General features: G+C 35.2%; 1 protein-coding gene across 7 annotated transcripts in view; it reads left to right on the plus strand.

Moving 5' to 3' along the window:
- Positions 1 to 18,876, plus strand: part of LOC145673253 (constitutive coactivator of PPAR-gamma-like protein 1 homolog) — a 74,806-nt gene that overhangs the window by 15,310 nt on the left and 40,620 nt on the right. For all 7 annotated transcript variants that reach the window (XM_081742772.1, XM_081742775.1, XM_081742777.1 and 4 more), the window contains exons 6-12: positions 1,530 to 1,697; positions 4,200 to 4,398; positions 9,693 to 9,805; positions 11,997 to 12,171; positions 13,324 to 13,460; positions 15,450 to 15,593; positions 17,432 to 17,588. In XM_081742772.1, the coding sequence (XP_081598898.1) occupies positions 1,530 to 1,697; positions 4,200 to 4,398; positions 9,693 to 9,805; positions 11,997 to 12,171; positions 13,324 to 13,460; positions 15,450 to 15,593; positions 17,432 to 17,588 (1,093 nt within the window). The remainder of the gene's footprint in view (positions 1 to 1,529; positions 1,698 to 4,199; positions 4,399 to 9,692; positions 9,806 to 11,996; positions 12,172 to 13,323; positions 13,461 to 15,449; positions 15,594 to 17,431; positions 17,589 to 18,876) is intronic.

Consider the following 18,876-nt stretch of genomic DNA (forward strand, 5'->3'; position numbering starts at 1 on the left):
TGTTTGAAAAGAGAAGCTACGTCACGAGGTTATTAGTCACCAAGAGAGAGAGAGAGAGGGAGGGAGGGGAGCATTACTATGTTGCCGACGACTTGTATTACATGTTCAGAAGGTTGTCAGCCGAGGTGGAAATGGCACAACGGACGCCTAAGCAGAATGCCCACAGCGTAGCAACAGGGCAAAATGTGCTACTTCAAATGTCAATTCCATTTTTGTCTTGCTCCAAGTGTAATTGAAAAGGTGCTCACTTTCGTCTTCTTAAACCTGATAACGGATTTCTTTAGGGAAAGACAAGCTGAGTGACTTTTTGAATGTTTAAAACAGCTCTTCAAACGGCTTATATTGACGTAAGATTTGCTTTAAGTTCGTATTCTGTACTTTGCACCTGCATTTATGTGAAAGACGTGTCTAGTTCGGTTATTGTTATTAAGCATATTGACATGCTAATAACATTAAGCGTTGGAAGGTGAATAGAAAATTTCATATTTTAATATCGTAATACAATCTGTAGTAATGGTTTATTTTTCAGTGATTATGTAGATGTTGAAAACAAGTTGGTGTGCGAAGGTTCCGTGCAAGAGTGCATATTCGAAGTTGAGGATATGCGCTTAGTTAGAATTGCATTATATATTTGCTTAGAATTAATGAGTAATGCTCAGCTAGTTTCTTATCTGGTTGTTTTTCTCTTTTCGTGGTCAGTTACAGATTAAATAGTTATATAAATGACTGGGAGGTCGATTACTTCATACTTACAGGGATTGTTTGCACTGTTGTGATTAGTAGATAATGTGAGAGTAAGGCGTAGTAAAAAAGACAATGATCAGATGAGAAACCATACACCTTACCTGGATTACTTTACAATACCTGCATGAAACATACTGTTCGATATGTATTTGAGGTCGAAATCTGATTGATCCGTTATGGGAATCACAGAAACAAATTATTAAATATATCATACCACCACCTGTGTCATTAGACAGCTAACTTGCCTTCTTTCGGATATTTGCAACCATCACGCATACTGATTTGAAAGAAATTACGCGTAAAAATATGATTGTGTTTCTGACTTCGTCGGTTTTCTCTTCTGATAATTGCTTTTTTAGCACCCTAAAAGATATGAAAGTTAGTATTCTTTGTGCAATTCCAAATTCTTAATTTACTATTACTATTACTAACCAATTCGAAATCACATGAGCCACAATATGTGCAGTTATTTACATAAGGTACTAATCAAAAGTTGGTAGTATATATGCCTACCCTGAAGCAAATAAATAAAACCAAATAGATTTTTTTAAAAATTGCATAACTGGTGTTTACAATATCTTTAAGGATATGGATTTTTTGAGAGCATATTTTATTGTATGCTGTTGTAGTCTTGTATTACCAGGAATAGTACATTTATCACCTGAGCACCCGTAAATTTTGAAGTTTTTATTGAAAATAGTCATTCAGTATGATTGTGTATCAGCAAAGAAGTTTCTTACGATATGTTGTAACGTAATTGGCATTTTTTTTTTCTTTCTTCTCAGGGCTCACTGGAAACCAAAGAATATATTCTGAACGAAGTAGCGAAGGTGCTCGATCTCAATCCTAACAAATTTTGTGTGTTGGCAGCTTTACTTGGTAACTACTTGCTAACCGAGGAAGATCTAGCCGACTTCTATCGTACAATATGTCCGGACTATCAATCAGGAAAGGTAGGTTAATGTTGTTGTACAGCTTCCAATAGAAGATCAAGTTCTGATACATTTCGTTAATTGCAAATTAATTTCACGTTTACTACGTTTTTCCTTACAGCTGTATCCGGGAAGAAGAACTTTATCATACGGTTTCGTTCCTCTGGCAACGTTATCATTGTCATCAACTTCGTTGCTCGAGTTGTAGTATGTTAATTGGGAAAGAAGGTTGTTACCTGTCAAACTTTTAGCTATCTTAGGGTCGATTATCCAAGACTTCCAACAAGAGAAGATTGATCGTTATATTAACCTGATTAAAATGATTGTTTCTGATCAGGGTTGGCTAGTTTAAACCAACTGGTTTAACTCCCCCCCCCCAAAAAAAAAAGTAACGAAAAATGCTTTAAATTGTGTGAACTTCATGGTGACGTTTCTACATATCAAACCATCTGCATTAGTTTTATCTCCTTTTCATCTTTTAATCAAGGCGTTCCATTTTCAATTCTTTGTCAAACCACAACCTCTCTTTCAAGTGTAAACCAAGTAGCGGTTCGGGTATCACTTTAAGCGAAAGTCTTCTCTTGATAAGCTTCGTATTACATAAGGATGTTAAACCCAAACGTGCGAAACGTCGCCAAATTTCTGCTTGCCTGAATGCTTGTTTTATAAAGAAACCAAGGTTGCTTAAATATATTAATAGAATTTGACAAAATTTATCGACTGTCTTACGTAGCTTCCAGCATTAGCTTGGATTGGACTTTGTTTTACTTTTATTGAATGATATCTACATACTAAATTTGTAATTTAATCCTCAGTTTTAACGTACTGTTTATGATACGTTTTCCTTAGAATTTTATATACCTAGCAATAACGGGATTTTCCCAATGGCTAAGGCGGGAGTTTCCCGATTTATATATAATGGTTTCACTTGTGCAGCTGTTTATCTTTTCGTCCCTCTAAAATGACTTGACGATTATATTACAAGTATGCAAAGACCAGTACAACGTATTTTTATCAGTAGTGCGTCGTGAGTGAGCCGACAGACTCATCGTGTTTGTGACCAATTAGTCCTGTGTCGAGTCCAAATGGAGGACCTTTTTCTCTCGGATGTAAGCCGAGAAGCAGTTTGGATTTAGTTTTAAGTCTATGTGATTCCTTCCACCATAACCCCGTTGTTGCATAATAACACCAAGGCGAAACAAACTTATTTCTGTCCGTATGTAATATAAATACATAGAGCAGATCATTTAAACCAAAAAAACAGGTTTTTTTGGTTTTTTCGAAAAAAGTTTTTGCCAACCCTGTTTCTGATTATAGAAAAAGTTAGTTTGCAGCTTAGGAGGAAGTTCATTTTTGTATTCTTAGCTAATTGCCCTTGTCTGATGTAATGCATCAATAATTAAGGAAAGGCCAGTTTTTCAAGGAAATAAGCTGTCTTTTCGATGGAAGAAAGAAACTCAAGAACAGCTGGCTTTTGGTGTTTATAAGAGAGTAAAATAGAAACCCTTGTTAAAAATTTCGTAAAACTTTGTAGGCACTGAGGATATTTATGAAATTGTAGAATACTTGTAACTCATGGAGCGAACCTTCCAGGAATACCTTAGTTTTGTGATTTTTTTTTTTTTTTATTATTATGAGAGTCATATTTCTGGTTGCAGGAAATATGTAAGGTATTTTTATCTCTAGTGTTCAATACGTATTCTATAGCTACTATTAGCAAATAAATTTTTCTTGCTTAAAAGCTGAGAGATTTTCGTAGTTCAGTAGTGAATTTCTGAGGTCTCTTTTTAGTAATCTTCGTTGATGTCAGTTTTTATTTTTAAATTTGGTATGCTCGTAAACGAATATACCTGTATGTGGTATAGCCAGAAAAGAAAATTTGCCTCACGTAGTAATGTTCAAAAATTTTTGGCCATTAAATTCATCATCGAGAGCTCATATTCAGTGCCAATAATTGTCTGTTTCAGTATATACATGTATCCCTCCTCGCTGGCTTAGTGGCTAGCATTTGGTGTATAAGTTCCTGGATTCTTTCTGGTGGGAGAGCTTTACAAAAATTTAACATACTAGGTAGTTCATATACTACCTTAAACTGGAGATCCACGTCCCATATGGCCTTGGTGCTGAAAAGGAACTATAAACTTCAATTAACGTACTAATATTTACATGTGTAATAAAGGTATATCAATCACTTACTAGAAAGGGTAGAGATTTCGGAATATAGGATCAGAGGGTTTTAAAGTATGATCCTGTGCTTGTTGTTAAGAACAGGCAATATCTTCAAGTTTCTATCCGTATAAGTCTTCCGTTAACAGTCTATCTTACTTTTTTTTCTTTCCTTTTCTTGTAGTACTTCTTACTCTCTTCTTCTTGTTGCAATATTTTATCACTGCTCATAAGTTCTTGTAGCTCATTTGCTTAGAACACTAGATACAATCTTCTGTGTATATACGGGTCTTCTGCCGGACATCAGACGTATGTTTCCAAACTTCGCAGTCTGATTTATTATTATTATTTTTCTAGATGCAGGTGGCAGCGGATATTCTTGTAAAGAGTGTGGCATCGTTCGTCAGAACTCTTTCATCCATTGATAATTTAGACACCATTGCTGCACAGGTTTTCGGTTCTTCTTCAGACAATCGAGCTGCAAAATTTAGACAGTGTGTCCAATACTACTTAAATGGTACCAAAGACGGATTTCTTCGATATAGACCTACGTCAGGTATGTATGAACCAATGTTATATATAATTTTTACTTTTATTGATCACCCATTAACCTAAATCTAAAGGATGCTGAATGTTAAAGTACAGATTTCATTTGCGAGTGGTATGCATGATACATGAATTTTGTATTGTACAACACCAGTTATTAACCTATAAGGCAGGAAATTTATGTGGTTACCGTTTATTTATGTATATTATAATTAGGACAAATTTCAAATAAATGTTGTTGTCATTTTATCTTATAATAATAAAAAAACTATACTAAGCTGCTAAAGTGAAATCCATTGTATTGCATACTCTTTTTCCAACGTTCTACGAGAGTAACAATCCTACGGTGATAATAATCGACGTATTTGAAGGTCAAAAACTTGCGGACCTCATTTTTCACGTTGTAAATTGTTTCAAATAGTCATGCTTATAGGAAATACGCGAGGGAGCGAAGCAAACGATTGATCGAGCTATGTCTACGCTGTACCCGTACGGGCTGTTTCACCGGTTCGAACCTCTGCGATTTCTGTACTTTTCGGGTAACTACTCATGATTGATGGTATGGTGCATTATGATCTGAAATAAAACTTCGTGCTGTTGATCGAAACCGAGTATTTCTATCGCGTAACACGACACGGTGCAGTTGTTGAGGGTAAAGATTCTAATTTTCAGCACGACTGTCTGGAACGAGTTCTCAGAACACTGGCCATCAGTAGGGGCAGGAGCTTTTCGCAAGTTGCGAAATCGCGAAAGCTTTCCGACAAAGCCGAGAGTTAGTTTTTCGACGAACTACGTCAGATTGAGTAAGAAAATAAGTATTTTGAAGTCGCGACAAAATGCGATAACTGACATTTTGAGCGAAATATTCCGCAAAACGCGACAAATTGCGAATTTTTTTAAAACGTCAATTTCAATTGTTAAAATACAGAAATAAAAAGTAAAATTTTCCAAGCAACGTTTTCCATTTGCAACTCTCAACATTGATTACTCTAACTTCCGTTTGAAGTTCATATCTGGTAGTTGTGGAATGTGTAACATTCAGCGTCGTGTTAAAACAGCAGAAATCTTCACTTCGGTGTTTTTTTGGAAAAAGCTATAATTTTAAAAATGGTGAATAAAAAGGGGACGGGTACAAGATCATGCAAGTGAATTTGCCAATGAAGGCTTGTACGTTAAGTGTAGTAACTGCATAAAAAACAACTTTGTCCTAAGTAGTATTATTGTTTATTACTTATATTGGGCCCACATATTAGAGTTAAAAGTTCGTATATTAGAGCTTGTAAAATAATTTAATTAGTGACATATTGAGAAATTTTATGTCTCAAAATGCGACAAAATACAACATTTTTAATTTAAGTCTTCATCCCGGCGAAATTAAAATACCGCTAATTTTACAGCAATTATTTGATATCTTCAAATAGATAAAAGATAATCGAAATGTGGAACAAGAGCGCCCTAGACAATATTATTTTACATGAAAAACCGTCATCACGTCTCACTTATCTGCTTTCGATTTCGAGCCATTTTGAAAATCCGCATTTATTTTCGCGTTTCTAAACAGCTGAAAACGGAAAGCCACTAGGTGACTTATGATAACGGTACCTCACGCAAAATAATATTGTCTAGGGCGCTCTTGTTCCATATTTCAATTATCTTTTATCTATTTGAAGATATCACATAATTACTGTAAAATTAGCGGTATTTTAATTTCGCCGGGATGAAGACTCTTAAAATGCTAAATGTTTAATTTCAAATTGCGAAAAACTCCTGCCCCTAGCCATCAGCAATCCACTATATGAACATGATCGTACTTCAAATCTCTCCATCTTCTTGGCGTGGTCATAATAGTTGATCGACCGGCAGACTATTGCAGAAAGATATGTTATCACCTATGACATTTCGATGCCAAAATCTATCATCACGAGGATTCTTCAGCAATTGTTGATAGAAGTCTTTTCCGTCCGTTTGTTGTGTTACTTTGGGGGGCTTAAGCTACAAACCTCATCTGACAAAGATTATGACACATGGTGTTTCGAGGTGATTCGTATTACCAATTGATCTGAGCTTGTGCATGGTTTGGTCGTTACAGTTTGTTCCAGGTAGTTCTAGTCTTAATTTGTGGCAGCTGGTCTCCCGGACAGGTTTCCGTTGCCTGACCTGAATCGCATAAGTGATTTGTGGTCTCTTTGAATATTCAGTTCTTTCCTTCCACAGCATAGATTTCCTTTCCGGTTTTCATAGCCATTCTAATGACGAAACTGGCGTTGTCTATACGATGACGCAGCCGATCCACTTCATACTTACTTAAAATTACGCTGGGTGCTTCTATATATCAGGATGATAGTCAGATTGGTTCAAAAACGAACAAACATTTGAGCTAGCCTGGTGGAACTATATTTTGTTCATGTAATTGAAAATGTGAAATACCAAATATTGGTTCTCAAGAAAGAGAAAAGGAAAAACAACGCTCTAGAGCTGTGCTGCGCTAAAAGTGCCATATAAATTATGTACAGTCGCCAGAAAAGTGTATACTATCTCGTAGACCTCTCTTTAACAATAACTAATAGAGCCTTTACATTCATAGCAAACAGTGTTGTAGGGTCTTTCCTGCGAGTCTTCCTTTAGCAGTGCATGCAAGTGAATGAATTAAAAGACTGGACACTGCAACACTAGTTTGACATGTAAAAATTGCTGTTCACTCCTCCGGAATGCACTACGTGCGGGACGTCTACAAGCCGTGGACAAGGTGCTTAAAGGAGCTGTTCAGGCCGACAGTGGCCAAAGATTGAGGCATTGGCGGAACCATTCTATTGCAGTATGGAAATAATTTCCCAACACGCCTACAAGTGTAAAGTAATACCATGGGCTTCGCTTTAAGTTGACTTCTGCTCAGAAACCAAAATGAGCAGCCTATGTTGCTTTGTCTCGTGAGCTGAAAAAATTAGTTCTTATGTGTAATGAAGACTAGGTTCTTCAGAGTGCTTTACGGCAAAATCATTGTTAATTGGTACGGTATAAAAACAGATCAACTAACCAAATCTACCACATTGTCAAGTTAACGGTCTGCACACCACAGATTCACAGAATAGCTCTGGTGGAGCGGCGGTAGTGCATTGCAGTAAATACAGTAGGTGTCTGGTTCGTGTCAGAATATGTGAATTCACAATGTATTCGGGTTTTCTTTGTTCCCCTGTTGTAATCACGTACTTTTCATTGATACGTCTACAGTTTATTGATAAGGCATGGGAGTGCTGTTAGAGCTATTGCCTTTGAGGTCCCTAACTCGAATCTTGCGGCCGAATATCCAACTAAATTCGATAATACTAGAAATAGGGATATGTTGAATCTTACCCTTTCCATAATCAAATGGGGGGTCCCTTCACGTTATCAGAAAATACAAGTTAAATCAGGCAATGAAGCTAAAGTTTACAATCACGTGGATTCTGATTACGAGCCACGCTCTCTACCGTCATATAACATGGAATTTACTTCTTTCTGCGCTTAAAACTTGAGTAAAAATTGAAGTTTGATGCGTAAGTCTCAAACATGCAGTTAGAGAAAAACGATGTTGAAACTTTAAGTAGTGTTTTTTTTTTTCTTCTTCTTCTTTCTTAAAACAATGTAATATGTAGCATTTTATTCCGATATTGAATTGAAATGTTACCATAAGGCTAAACAAGCATGGCAAAGGCTCAAATGCGTTTGATGAAAAAAAAAAAAAAAAAGCGTAAACTCGCTTACGCCCTTATTACATCAAACCCTTCAATTGTGTGTGTAAACATTTACATTCATAGAAGTATAATGACCATTCATTACTTAGGGTGAAAACCATACGTAGACTTTTCTCTTGTTCGAGTGGCATGTTCGTTCAATATATCAATCATATAGCTTACTAAGTTCACACTACTGTCTTAGCTTAGCGTTAATTTGTCTTTTAGTTGTCAGTAAATGTTATCTTCCTCTAAGCACCTTGCTGTTGAATAGTAACAGTAGTGGTCGTCGTAAGGAAGGATACTAAAGATACAGTTCTGGGTGTGGATGTGGTGTTCTCGTTATCACATACTGCAATCTGAACTGTTACATTAGAACGGTGTATTTTTTTAAAATTTTTTCTCTAGTGTGTTATCTCTGTACAGTAAGAAATCATTGCGTTGTTGCGATTATATTTCGCTTTTCTGCGGATGAACTATTCAGCAGAGCTATCTGAATCTGTAAAAGTCACTTGACCTATTCAGTGTTTTGTCAGTGTTAGTGTGCTTATAGTTTACCTCTCTTGAACCTATCACTTCATCAGAGCAACTCAGAAGAATGAGTTAGGAAATTGTAGTATGAGTGAAGTTTTTCTTCCTTGTAACAATAAGATCACAAAATGTTACCTTGTGTTCCGTGAATTAAAAAGATCCCAAGAAATTTCTCTGCCTTGTGGTGACTCAATAAGATCACAGGGTAGCAAGATGTTATCTCGTATTCAGTAAATTACAAATGCCGAAAAATTAGTCTACCTCGTGACAAAATTACAAGATAGAAAAGGTGAATTAAACCTTGTGTAACAATTTTGATGTGCGCTGTCATCTTTATCGCTGATATATGTGTAGATTTCTGTCTTCCAGTGGTACCCTTGTAAGAGAAACTAAATTTTCACTTTCTTCTTGAAGAAACACGTGCAGAATTGATAGGCAAGTTCTTAACATTTTGAGAAGTGAGGCTTTCATTTATTTTCTCGTAGAAGAGTTAGAAGAGTACCATTAGAAGGCAGAAACTTATCCATAAGAGTCTAGTCTAGCAGCGAGCTCCCTCGTGGAATCTCATATGGTTCCGATTCCACGTTAAGCTGTGGGTCCATGACTAACATAGCCTCGCTGCTGAAATGAACGCTAAACTTAGATCAAATCGAATCTAGTTCAGTGGCGAATAAAGGTCACCGATGACAGCGCACATAGAAACAATTCTGTAGAATTTTTGATTCAGTTGGAAAACGTAACATCTTCCAATTTATTTTTCTATAGCATCGGTTAGCAATTACCACAAAATAGGAGAAATTTCCTAAATCAATAGCGCCTAAAATTTCCTAACCCATTTTTTCGTATTTAAAGTTGACAGGCTAGAAAGAGAATAAAATTGTAAACACTGCAGCATTGATTTATATTCTACATCTGCATGACTTGCAAAACTAATATAATTTCTAGACTCAGTTTACAAGTTATTGTGAGAAGAGTATTGCATAAATTCTTTTGCCAAGTTTTAATAGTGAATGTGAAATTAGTGTAGTTTTTTTTTTCAAAGAATAATTTTATTATTTTTCAGTTCGAAAATCTGAGTCAGGTCAATATCCTTCTAAAATCTCCCAGCAAAACTCAAAAGGAAAACAGTCTGAACACGATAGCTCAAGATTTGCTTCAGAGACAGTTGAGAGTGAGGTAATGCACATTTTAGTTTTCTACTTGTAACAATATACAATATCTTTTATGCAATAGAAGATGTGTTTATTTTATATAAAGATTAATCTTCTTAAACATAATTATATTAAAGGTAGATTGTAGTAAATGGTGATTTTATCTATATTGCACTGGAAATGGATATCACAAAAAATTGTCACTTCCGGAAAATCATTGATACTGCTGTTATAATTTGAACTTATATAAAAGGGAGCAAATATTGCTACTTGTGTGGTGCGTCTTGGGGTATTAGTTTTCTATAATATTTCGCAAGCTGCACTGGTTGGTCATTCATAAGAGTGCTACAGTATCAAAAATCTCAACTTTGCAGGTTTGTAGGACAGTAATATCTCAAGAGAGATGCATGAGGCAATGCACATCCGAAGTACCTTACTAACATATACTATGGTTATGATACGATGTTTCGAGTAAGTAGGAAGGAAGTTAAGGTCGGTGTAAAGGGACAGGCTTTGCAGATAGATGCCACTACGGTCTTCGTATCTCTCTCATGCATTTTTTTACCTGTCACGAAGATTCACGATTTCTCTTACAAATTTCAACATAGAGACTTCAAATTTTTAGAGGAGGAACTTCATAACATATCGAAGGCAACAATCCGTGGCGATTTTTTATTTAGAATTTTCTTCATTGTTGCAATGGCTTGATTATTGAAATGAATATCCAAACCTCTAACAATATAATTGTTTCAACAATGAAGAAAATTGTAAATAAAAAATCGGCACGGATTGTTGCCTTCGATAGGTTATGAAGTTCCTTCTCTAGAAATTTGAAATCTCTAGGCTGAAACTTCTAAGAAAAATCGTGAATTTTCGTGAAAAGTACAAAATACATGAGAGAGATACGAAGACTGTAGTGACATCTATCGACAAAGCTAGTCCCTTTACACCAACCTTAAGGGGGAGTTAAAAATTTGAATTTTTTTCGAAGTGCGTTATTTCTAAAATGGGTCTAGATCACATCAAGTCAAACAGATGATTTTTCAATAAATGTAAAGATCGTAACGCCGTTAACGGCAATTTGATATCTCAAACCATTCCAGAGATAACTTAAAACATGAGCATAGAATGCAGAATTTTCTAAAATTTTCCTTTGCTTCTGTATAGCATTACAACAATAGTTTTTGTGGTTGTAACTACAAGTTATCACAGTTACAAACTTGCAATGTTCCTCATATCTCTAAAAAGATTTTCTTGAAAACTGTCCGTGATTGGATGTGATAAGCAATGTTCGGAAATAAAACTGTTCGGAAAACACAAAGTCAATTTTTCAATCCCTTGTAATTTCATTTGTATTCATTTTTAGAAAATCATGTCATGGTCATAGTATACAAGGGTACGGTACACTCGATGTGCATTTCCAGGCACGTCCGTCTCACTTGCGTTGTTACTGTTGTTGAGGCCTTCAAAATTTCGATGTTCAAAATACTGTAGCGTCCTTATTTTTATAATATTGAATAATAAGAATGGTATTGTAAGTTTTCGCGTTAAATGTAAGTTTGAAATGTGTAGTAATTGACGTAGTGTCATTTGAAAAATAACACGTTTGTTGGGTTGGCAAAAATATTAATATGGTGGTTTTACAGAGTACGTCAATGGCCTCTTGTCAGTCTTTGCATCTTGGAAAATTTCAATGTCTTTTGTCTTATTAGTTTAAACAAGGGGAGTTTTCAAGTTTCACCGTGGGTATATTAGTCGTTATTGGATTATTTCCCTGCTACGAGGGCACCTTTTCCCGCTGTTTTCTTAGAGCGATACAATGTATTCAGCAGCAAGTTTGAAGATGGTCTTACCTAAAATCTAACTAGTTATCCGAGTTCCTGGTTCTTGTCTTTTAAGTATAAAATTACAGAACAGATTTCCGCACTTTGCAGTTGTTATTTTAAATTCTGGGGCCGCGGTGGCTCAGTGGTAGAGCGTTCACTTCTGGTGCTTGGGAGTCCCGGGTTCGATCTCAGCTCCCGCCAAGTGAACTTTGTGGTGGACAAACACCGTGTGCGTGGGTGGTTTCCTCCCACTTTCTTCATTCATTACTCATCATCACAGTCTCCTTTAGCCTAACCGGCATAAGCGTGGGACGTAAAACTCAAAGATTACATTTTTTTTTTTTTGTTTTAAATTCTTAATATAAAACTGGAACTTTTTTTGTGTTGTAGAGAGACAGTTTGGCTGCATATGAAAAGGCCACTGCAGGTGCTAAGTGTACTCCTCAAATTGTCATTGACCCACCTGGGCCAGGAGAAGCGAATCAAAATCTTCAAGCCAATGGTACCACCACAACTTCGACTGTGATGAAAAACCACGAGGGAACGGAAGAAGATGATACTCTTGGTGAGTTTTCTTAAGTCATGTGTTAAAGGAAGAATCGTAGTAGTGTAATGATTTCAATAATTTTCATTTCGGGAAAAAACTTGAAGCATGTTGCTGAATCTTAGATATATAGCTGACATTCTCGTGTGAGTTGTAAAGTGTCCTTATGTAAGTCAGTATTTCTTAACTCATCTTTTTGGTCTGACGAAGGTGTCAGTGAAGTCGCCGACAAAATACAAATAGAGAACAACTTATGTGAGGTTGTAAACAGAATTGCCATGGATCTTCTGTTCACACAGCGAGGAATGTAGTATCGGTAAATTGAAATTGTGGCTAATAACTAATTACTGTTGATACATGGAAACTCAGTTGACAGTAAGTCTAATAAGTAATACAGTACATCAATAAATCGTACTGTGAGCATAAGGACCAAAGTTCATCTTTTGGCCAATATATGATAAAGAAGCAGTCATATACACTTCAGTCAACAAGTTTACTACTGCTAATTTTCCTTAGAGAGCTTGCTTGTGTCAGAATGGATAATATTCCTGCCTTCGATAGAGGGAACCTGGTTGTTTGTAAAGATATTATCGTTGCCTGAGAACCAGAGGAACGTAACTCCATTTTCGCAGGTTTACAGGCGAGGTTTTCGTAGGTTTGCGTAGAAAGATGTGTTTTTAATAAGATAGTAATTGAGCTACATTACAACAAATGATCGACAAGGAGAATAGATGGTGTTCCGCTCCATTTACACCAAGTGGAGTTTTCAAAATTATGTCCAAACATGGAAGAAAACGAAAACAGCACTTTTGGAGTTGCGTTAATCTGGTTCTCATGGGACGTTATATGTGGTTCAGATCTCACGTTAAATTGTAGGTCTTCCTCTCATACGGCTGCCGTGATTAAACGGAGAAGTAAAATAAAAACTACTTTCATATGAGGATCTCAGAACACAAGATCATCATCCCAGCTTAGTTATCTAATTTTTCATTAAGTACGTGTACTATTTTATTGTCTTACAGGTTACATAAAATTTGGTTGAAAGTAAAACTGAGCTCTACAGCTAACAATTGGCAGTCTGCTCTCAGTAAGTCAAATCTTTTCGGTTATCTGTTTAGTTGAGCCTTCATTCTACCTCTCAGTCGTTCAACGCACATTCACTTTGTTTTGTAGCTATGTCAAATACTAACGCACCGCAACACGCAGTGAACGGTGGGACCAGCCTTCTTCTTAGTTCATCGAGTTCCAGCAGCAGTTCCAGTGCTACATCCCCCAGCCGACTTACTCCAGACGTAGTATTTAATGCTCAGGTGAGTGTGTTAATATTTTGTGACAAAGACTGTCTTGTACTGTTAAATGAATAAACGTTACTGAGGTTTTAAATGTAATTAATGTTCTTCCTAATGAATCGTCTTGTGAATTATGTTAGTTCCTAAGAATAACGAGAGTCAAAGATTGATAATGGAACGCGAAAATTTGAGGTTTTGTCTTTCCTGTCGTTCCGCAAAGTCTGTGAGTGGATGATCTTAGCAACAGAAAATTTCAGCAAATGTAGTGGAATTGTTGGCTTCAGTAAAAATCGCACAATTTTTTCAGTGTATTTAACTCGTAGAAATCGTAGAATGATCATATCAGTAAAAAATAAAAATTATATATATATATATATATATATATATATATATATATATATATTAAATAAAGGATATGGCAAACCAAAAAGTAATCATGATCACTCTGAGCTCGATCATTAATGTAGAAAGGGGAAGATATAGCTGTATGTATTTAACACTTGTGAGGTGTGCATTCTTCTTTAACTGCACATTATAATGTGTATGAAAGGAAAATATTTGTAATGTATTATTGAATTAATTTATTTCTTGAGCTGATTCCACTCATATATATCTGTAAGGTTATTATTTTACACTTAGATAGAAAAAAAAAAAAAAAAAAAGTGAGACGTGTAGATGTTTTGTACAAAACATTTTAGTTTCGCGATTATTTATGGAATTCAAATTAGAAGTATAATTTTATCCGTTTGGTATGAATATAAAAGTCGAGAGTTCAGAAGAAAACAACTTGCTGCAATGGTTACGGTAATCAAATATCATACAGACAATAATATTAAAGCGATCCTAGTTCCTCTAAATGTTCTTTGTGGTAGACAAACACTGTGCACGTGGGTTTTCTTGGGGTTCACCCGCTTCTTTCCACTAGCGCCATTCCACCATTATCATCCGTCTCATTATCACCCTTTTCCTAAACTCGGTGCATTAGTGTGGAATGTTCAACAGAATCAAATTGAAAAAGAACATTCTGCCCTGGATTGTGTGCGTGCAATGATTTTTGGAACTTTCTCATAATACCTCTCTGCATTTTGTTTATTTCGAGAAATTCAAAGCTGACCAACTATTTACGAGGCTCATGTAGTGATAGTAGGGAAGCACAGTGGTTGCAGCAAGTCAATAATACCTAACGTGGACTAAACTAGAGACGCAAATCATCTTTACTACATGAAGGATTACTTCTGGATATGAAAGAAGTTTCTTTTGCAGCGTTGATGTTCTTAATTTCTTAATGTAGAAGTTTTGATAACTAGTAGCGATGAAAAGTAATAAATAAAGGACTTCCCGCGGAAACCGAAACAGTCGTAGCGAATGGACAATAGTGGACGCACATGTAAGTGGTAGAACTCACTTCTAGTACGAACGGTTGCTTTTTTGATCCCAGTGTGTGGATTTGTAGTTAGCAACAACTCGACACGATTTTACCAGTATTCGTCCGTTTCCTCCCACCATGTACTTAGTGGATCATTTGTTTCCTTTTATCATCTTTCTCCTTTAGTGTCAGGGCCATAATCACTGGATGTTTACCTAAAGATCCTATTTCGTTATTGTGGATGGTGCTTGACTTACTTCCATACACTTTTGTGTGTGTGTGTGTGTGTGTGGAGATTACGCGTTTCACCAGTGAAAAGAACTTAATTCCTAACATTATTTAATTGACTGTTCTTCACTGTATGATTAGTGATTTACCCAACATTTTCATATTAGAAGTTAATTAAAGTTACAGGAAGATATCTTGAGAGGAAATATACGAAAGGGATATACAAAATAAAATATTACAATGAATTGCGTTTCTAGTTGGTGAATTTTCTGTACTAATATTTCAATAGAACTTGGTGAAACTAAGTTGTAAGTTTAGTTGTTTTCTAATCTCTGTAATCACGCATTTCTTACAATTCCTGACTATATTTCATATGTTTTGTTGATAACTTTCTAAAATAGAAATTTTATTTCTAGAGTGGAAAGCCCGTTGAAGATGGCCCAATATCCGATTCAAAGATTCCTCCTCTTCCTGTGATACCTCCAGAGGTGATGCGTACTGCCAGTGAAAGGCATCAGAAAGGACTCATGTCGCCATTTATTTACCAAATACTTACACAGGTAACGAAAGAACGTTATATAATTGTTCTATTCTGTAGTCTAGGAAACATATTTGCATATTTTTTTTTTTTATTATTATTTGAAACTGACAGTTTTTTTTCTTTCTTTTATGTAAGTCTTGATCAGTGATTTTGAAAAATAAAATTGTCATTGAATGAGATGTACTAAAACTATACTACATTATATTAATTTTAAGTAATATGATGATGAGTTTTACTGAATTCTTTCATACCATTGTTTTATTATGGCTTTTAATAATCAGTTCTAATTTGGAAGGTAGTACAAAGAGGTAGAATTGGTTGTGATCTTGGCATTAAGAAAATAAGTTCATAAAAGACACAACTGCTGCTTCTGTTCAAAACTTCACCTGAAACATTGAAAAGTGATTTTACTAGTCATTTTATCTAAGCTGATAGATTATATATCAAAACAAACTTTTTCTTCAGCATAATCTCTCTTAAGGTCTGTCAAATGTAGATATTGCTGTTTCTTTTACTACTATTCACGTCTCTCCCCCTTCGATTATAATATATGTTTAGAAGTGTACTATGCATGGAAGTTTGAGTGAATTCAAATACATGTTTTATATCATTATCTTTCATAATAGTACATACATATTTTTAAAGGTTATACCTGTATTAATATTGAATTGTTTTGAAATAAATAACTTCCCATGTAATTATAAATCAACTGAATATACAATAGTAGAACACTAACGTGACTAATATCAGAACTTCAGATGATCGGGAAAATGCTTAGATATGTGTATTGTCTTAGTCTCCAATAAAGCAATGTTTTCTTATTAAGTTTATTTTAATTTTAGATATAATTGGTATATAACGATAATGATCTTTAATTCCTTTCCTCCAAGAAAGGGAAATGAAATGTGCTTTATTACTGTATTTTAGAAACATGTATCGGTTCCTATGAAATACGCCAACAAATAAACTCCTTAATTAATAAATCATTTATCAAGTATAGTTCCAAATTAGTAAATCATTTTGCAAGACAGTAATTTCATAAAGTTAATTTTAAACGATATTGAATATTTAACCATCCCTTCGAATCAGGTGTTACTTTTCTTAGTGGCAGTGGGTAGGTGTATTTGCCTATCAACTTCGGAGGAATGAAGAGTAGAGATTTTTTGTCTACAAGATGGAAATAAATAATCAAAGAAGACAAACATTGATCACAGCGTATCTTTATGAATCTTGTAAATTATTGATACAAATGATCACTTAGTGCTGGAAACTTGGGGGGAGTATGTGGATCGGAACCCACATTCAGGTCTCATAAATTCACATCTCTTATTGGGATTCATAAAATTGATTCATTTCTTAAATGCGTAGTAAATTGTGGTACGTGAAGATTTGTGCTGTTGAGATTGTTGCTAAGGTGTGTGGTATTTTATTTCTTAAACTTCGTTGACAACATGTAATATACGTTTTCCATTTCACATTAAACTTATAAGTATTCATGTCATATATCCTTAGTGCCGTAAAATGTAAAACTTAGTTCGTCACGTTAGCATTTAGTAGGAAAGTAATTGTTCGTGTAACTATTAATGTGGTTCAGTTTCAGTTGACCTCAATTTCATTTTGCAGGTTTACGCTGAAGTGTGTGAAAAATCATTGCAGTTTGTTTTATTTTTCTGAGTGGATATTGTTAACACACCCAACTGCAACTATTTGTGTGTACGGTAAGCAGTGTCAGTTTGGTAAGAGATACTTTTATTTTAAAACCAAGTAGCAGTTGGGCAAAGTATAAATAATTATGTATGCGTGTGTGTTCGAATGTACTGTTAACTTTAATTACATACAATTGCTTATATCTTTTAGGGTGAAATAAAACTGCCAATAGTCATGGAGGAGGAAACACACAAAGACTTGCCAAGCATCCATCTGTTTTTCCGACCAGTGAGGCAAATGGTCTATGCAATTCTATTTAACCTTCATCATTACACTTTTCTAGCAGCGAAGAGTAAGGAGAAAGGAGGTAAAGTGTGCATGAATTTTCCAGTTTTGATATATACAAAAAAGTTTGCAGACAAGTTTTTTGTCTTCATCGTAATGTACATTCAAATTTGACATGAACTCCGTCGTGGATATATTGTTCGCGTACGTGCTTTCAGCGTGGAAGACCTGAGTGCTATTGCCAGTAGAAACTCTTGTGGTTCATAACTCACTAAGCTGTAGAGCTCCTTCGTGGCTAAGCGATTAGCGTGGGACACACGGGTTCGATTCCCGGCTGGAGCTCATGTTCGGATTCTACGCTATTCAATAGGTCTACGACGTTAAACTCGAAATCAAGTAAACTTCAAACTTCACTAAGCTGTAGGTCCATATCTTAAATAAAAATTCAAATCAACAAGGATTTGATATAGCAAATTCTTTCGAGTGAAAGATAATTGTATACCTTCGTCTTTCGGGAAGGTTCTGCATATTAAATTGTATTAAAAAGAGAGATTCGCTTTCTAAGTGTATTTAAGACGGTGCTAAGTTCACCTGTACTTATAGTTACTAAACTGTGTTCTTGGATACATAGTTCAAAACTCAATCTCACATTGTAACTCCATTTCAGCTCTCTCTCGCGAATCGTTATCAAGTGCTGATATGACACAAACTAGAATCTATTTATGATTACATTTGTATATCACTCTGCAACCTGTAAATAGAAAAATTGACACGGAGTATTCTCTGGTACACTCCTGTCAATTTCAACATTTCTTTGTTTTTATGCTAACAAGCCTATTGCCTTAACTTCTTTAACTACTTCCTTATTTCTAACCACTGGCAGTTGGTTAAACGTGATAGTTTTAAGATGTTTTATAGAATAAAAGGAAATAGCAATTAGTGCAGCTATTAAAAAATAAAATGCAAAATAAAAACCCAAAACAAGTGTCAAAATTCAAATTTTACTGGAGTAAAACTGGTTCATTTAAAGGGAAAAAAATTGAGGGCTCAAATGTAAATGTTGTACATAGCAATTTTCAAGCATAAATAATGACTGAAGTTATAATTTTAGCGCTCTGAGTCCACAATAGGGTAAGTGATATTTATTCTATAGTTTTGTAAGTCCTAAAACAGGTTCAAGCAACTCACAGTGGTTGGAAATAAGGTAGTAGTTAAAGAGATTAAGGCAGTGGGTTTGTTTTCATAAAAACTCAGAAATATTAAATAAATTGATAGGAGTGTACTGTAGAATACTCGATGCCAATTTTTCTATTTACAAGTTACACATACAAGTTACGAGTGACACACAAATGTAATAATCGTAAATACCT

The sequence above is a fragment of the Thermobia domestica genome, chromosome 16 (assembly GCF_964235325.1).
Source record: "Thermobia domestica chromosome 16, izTheDome1.hap1.1, whole genome shotgun sequence".
In the NCBI taxonomy this organism is placed as follows: Eukaryota; Metazoa; Arthropoda; class Insecta; order Zygentoma; family Lepismatidae; genus Thermobia; species Thermobia domestica.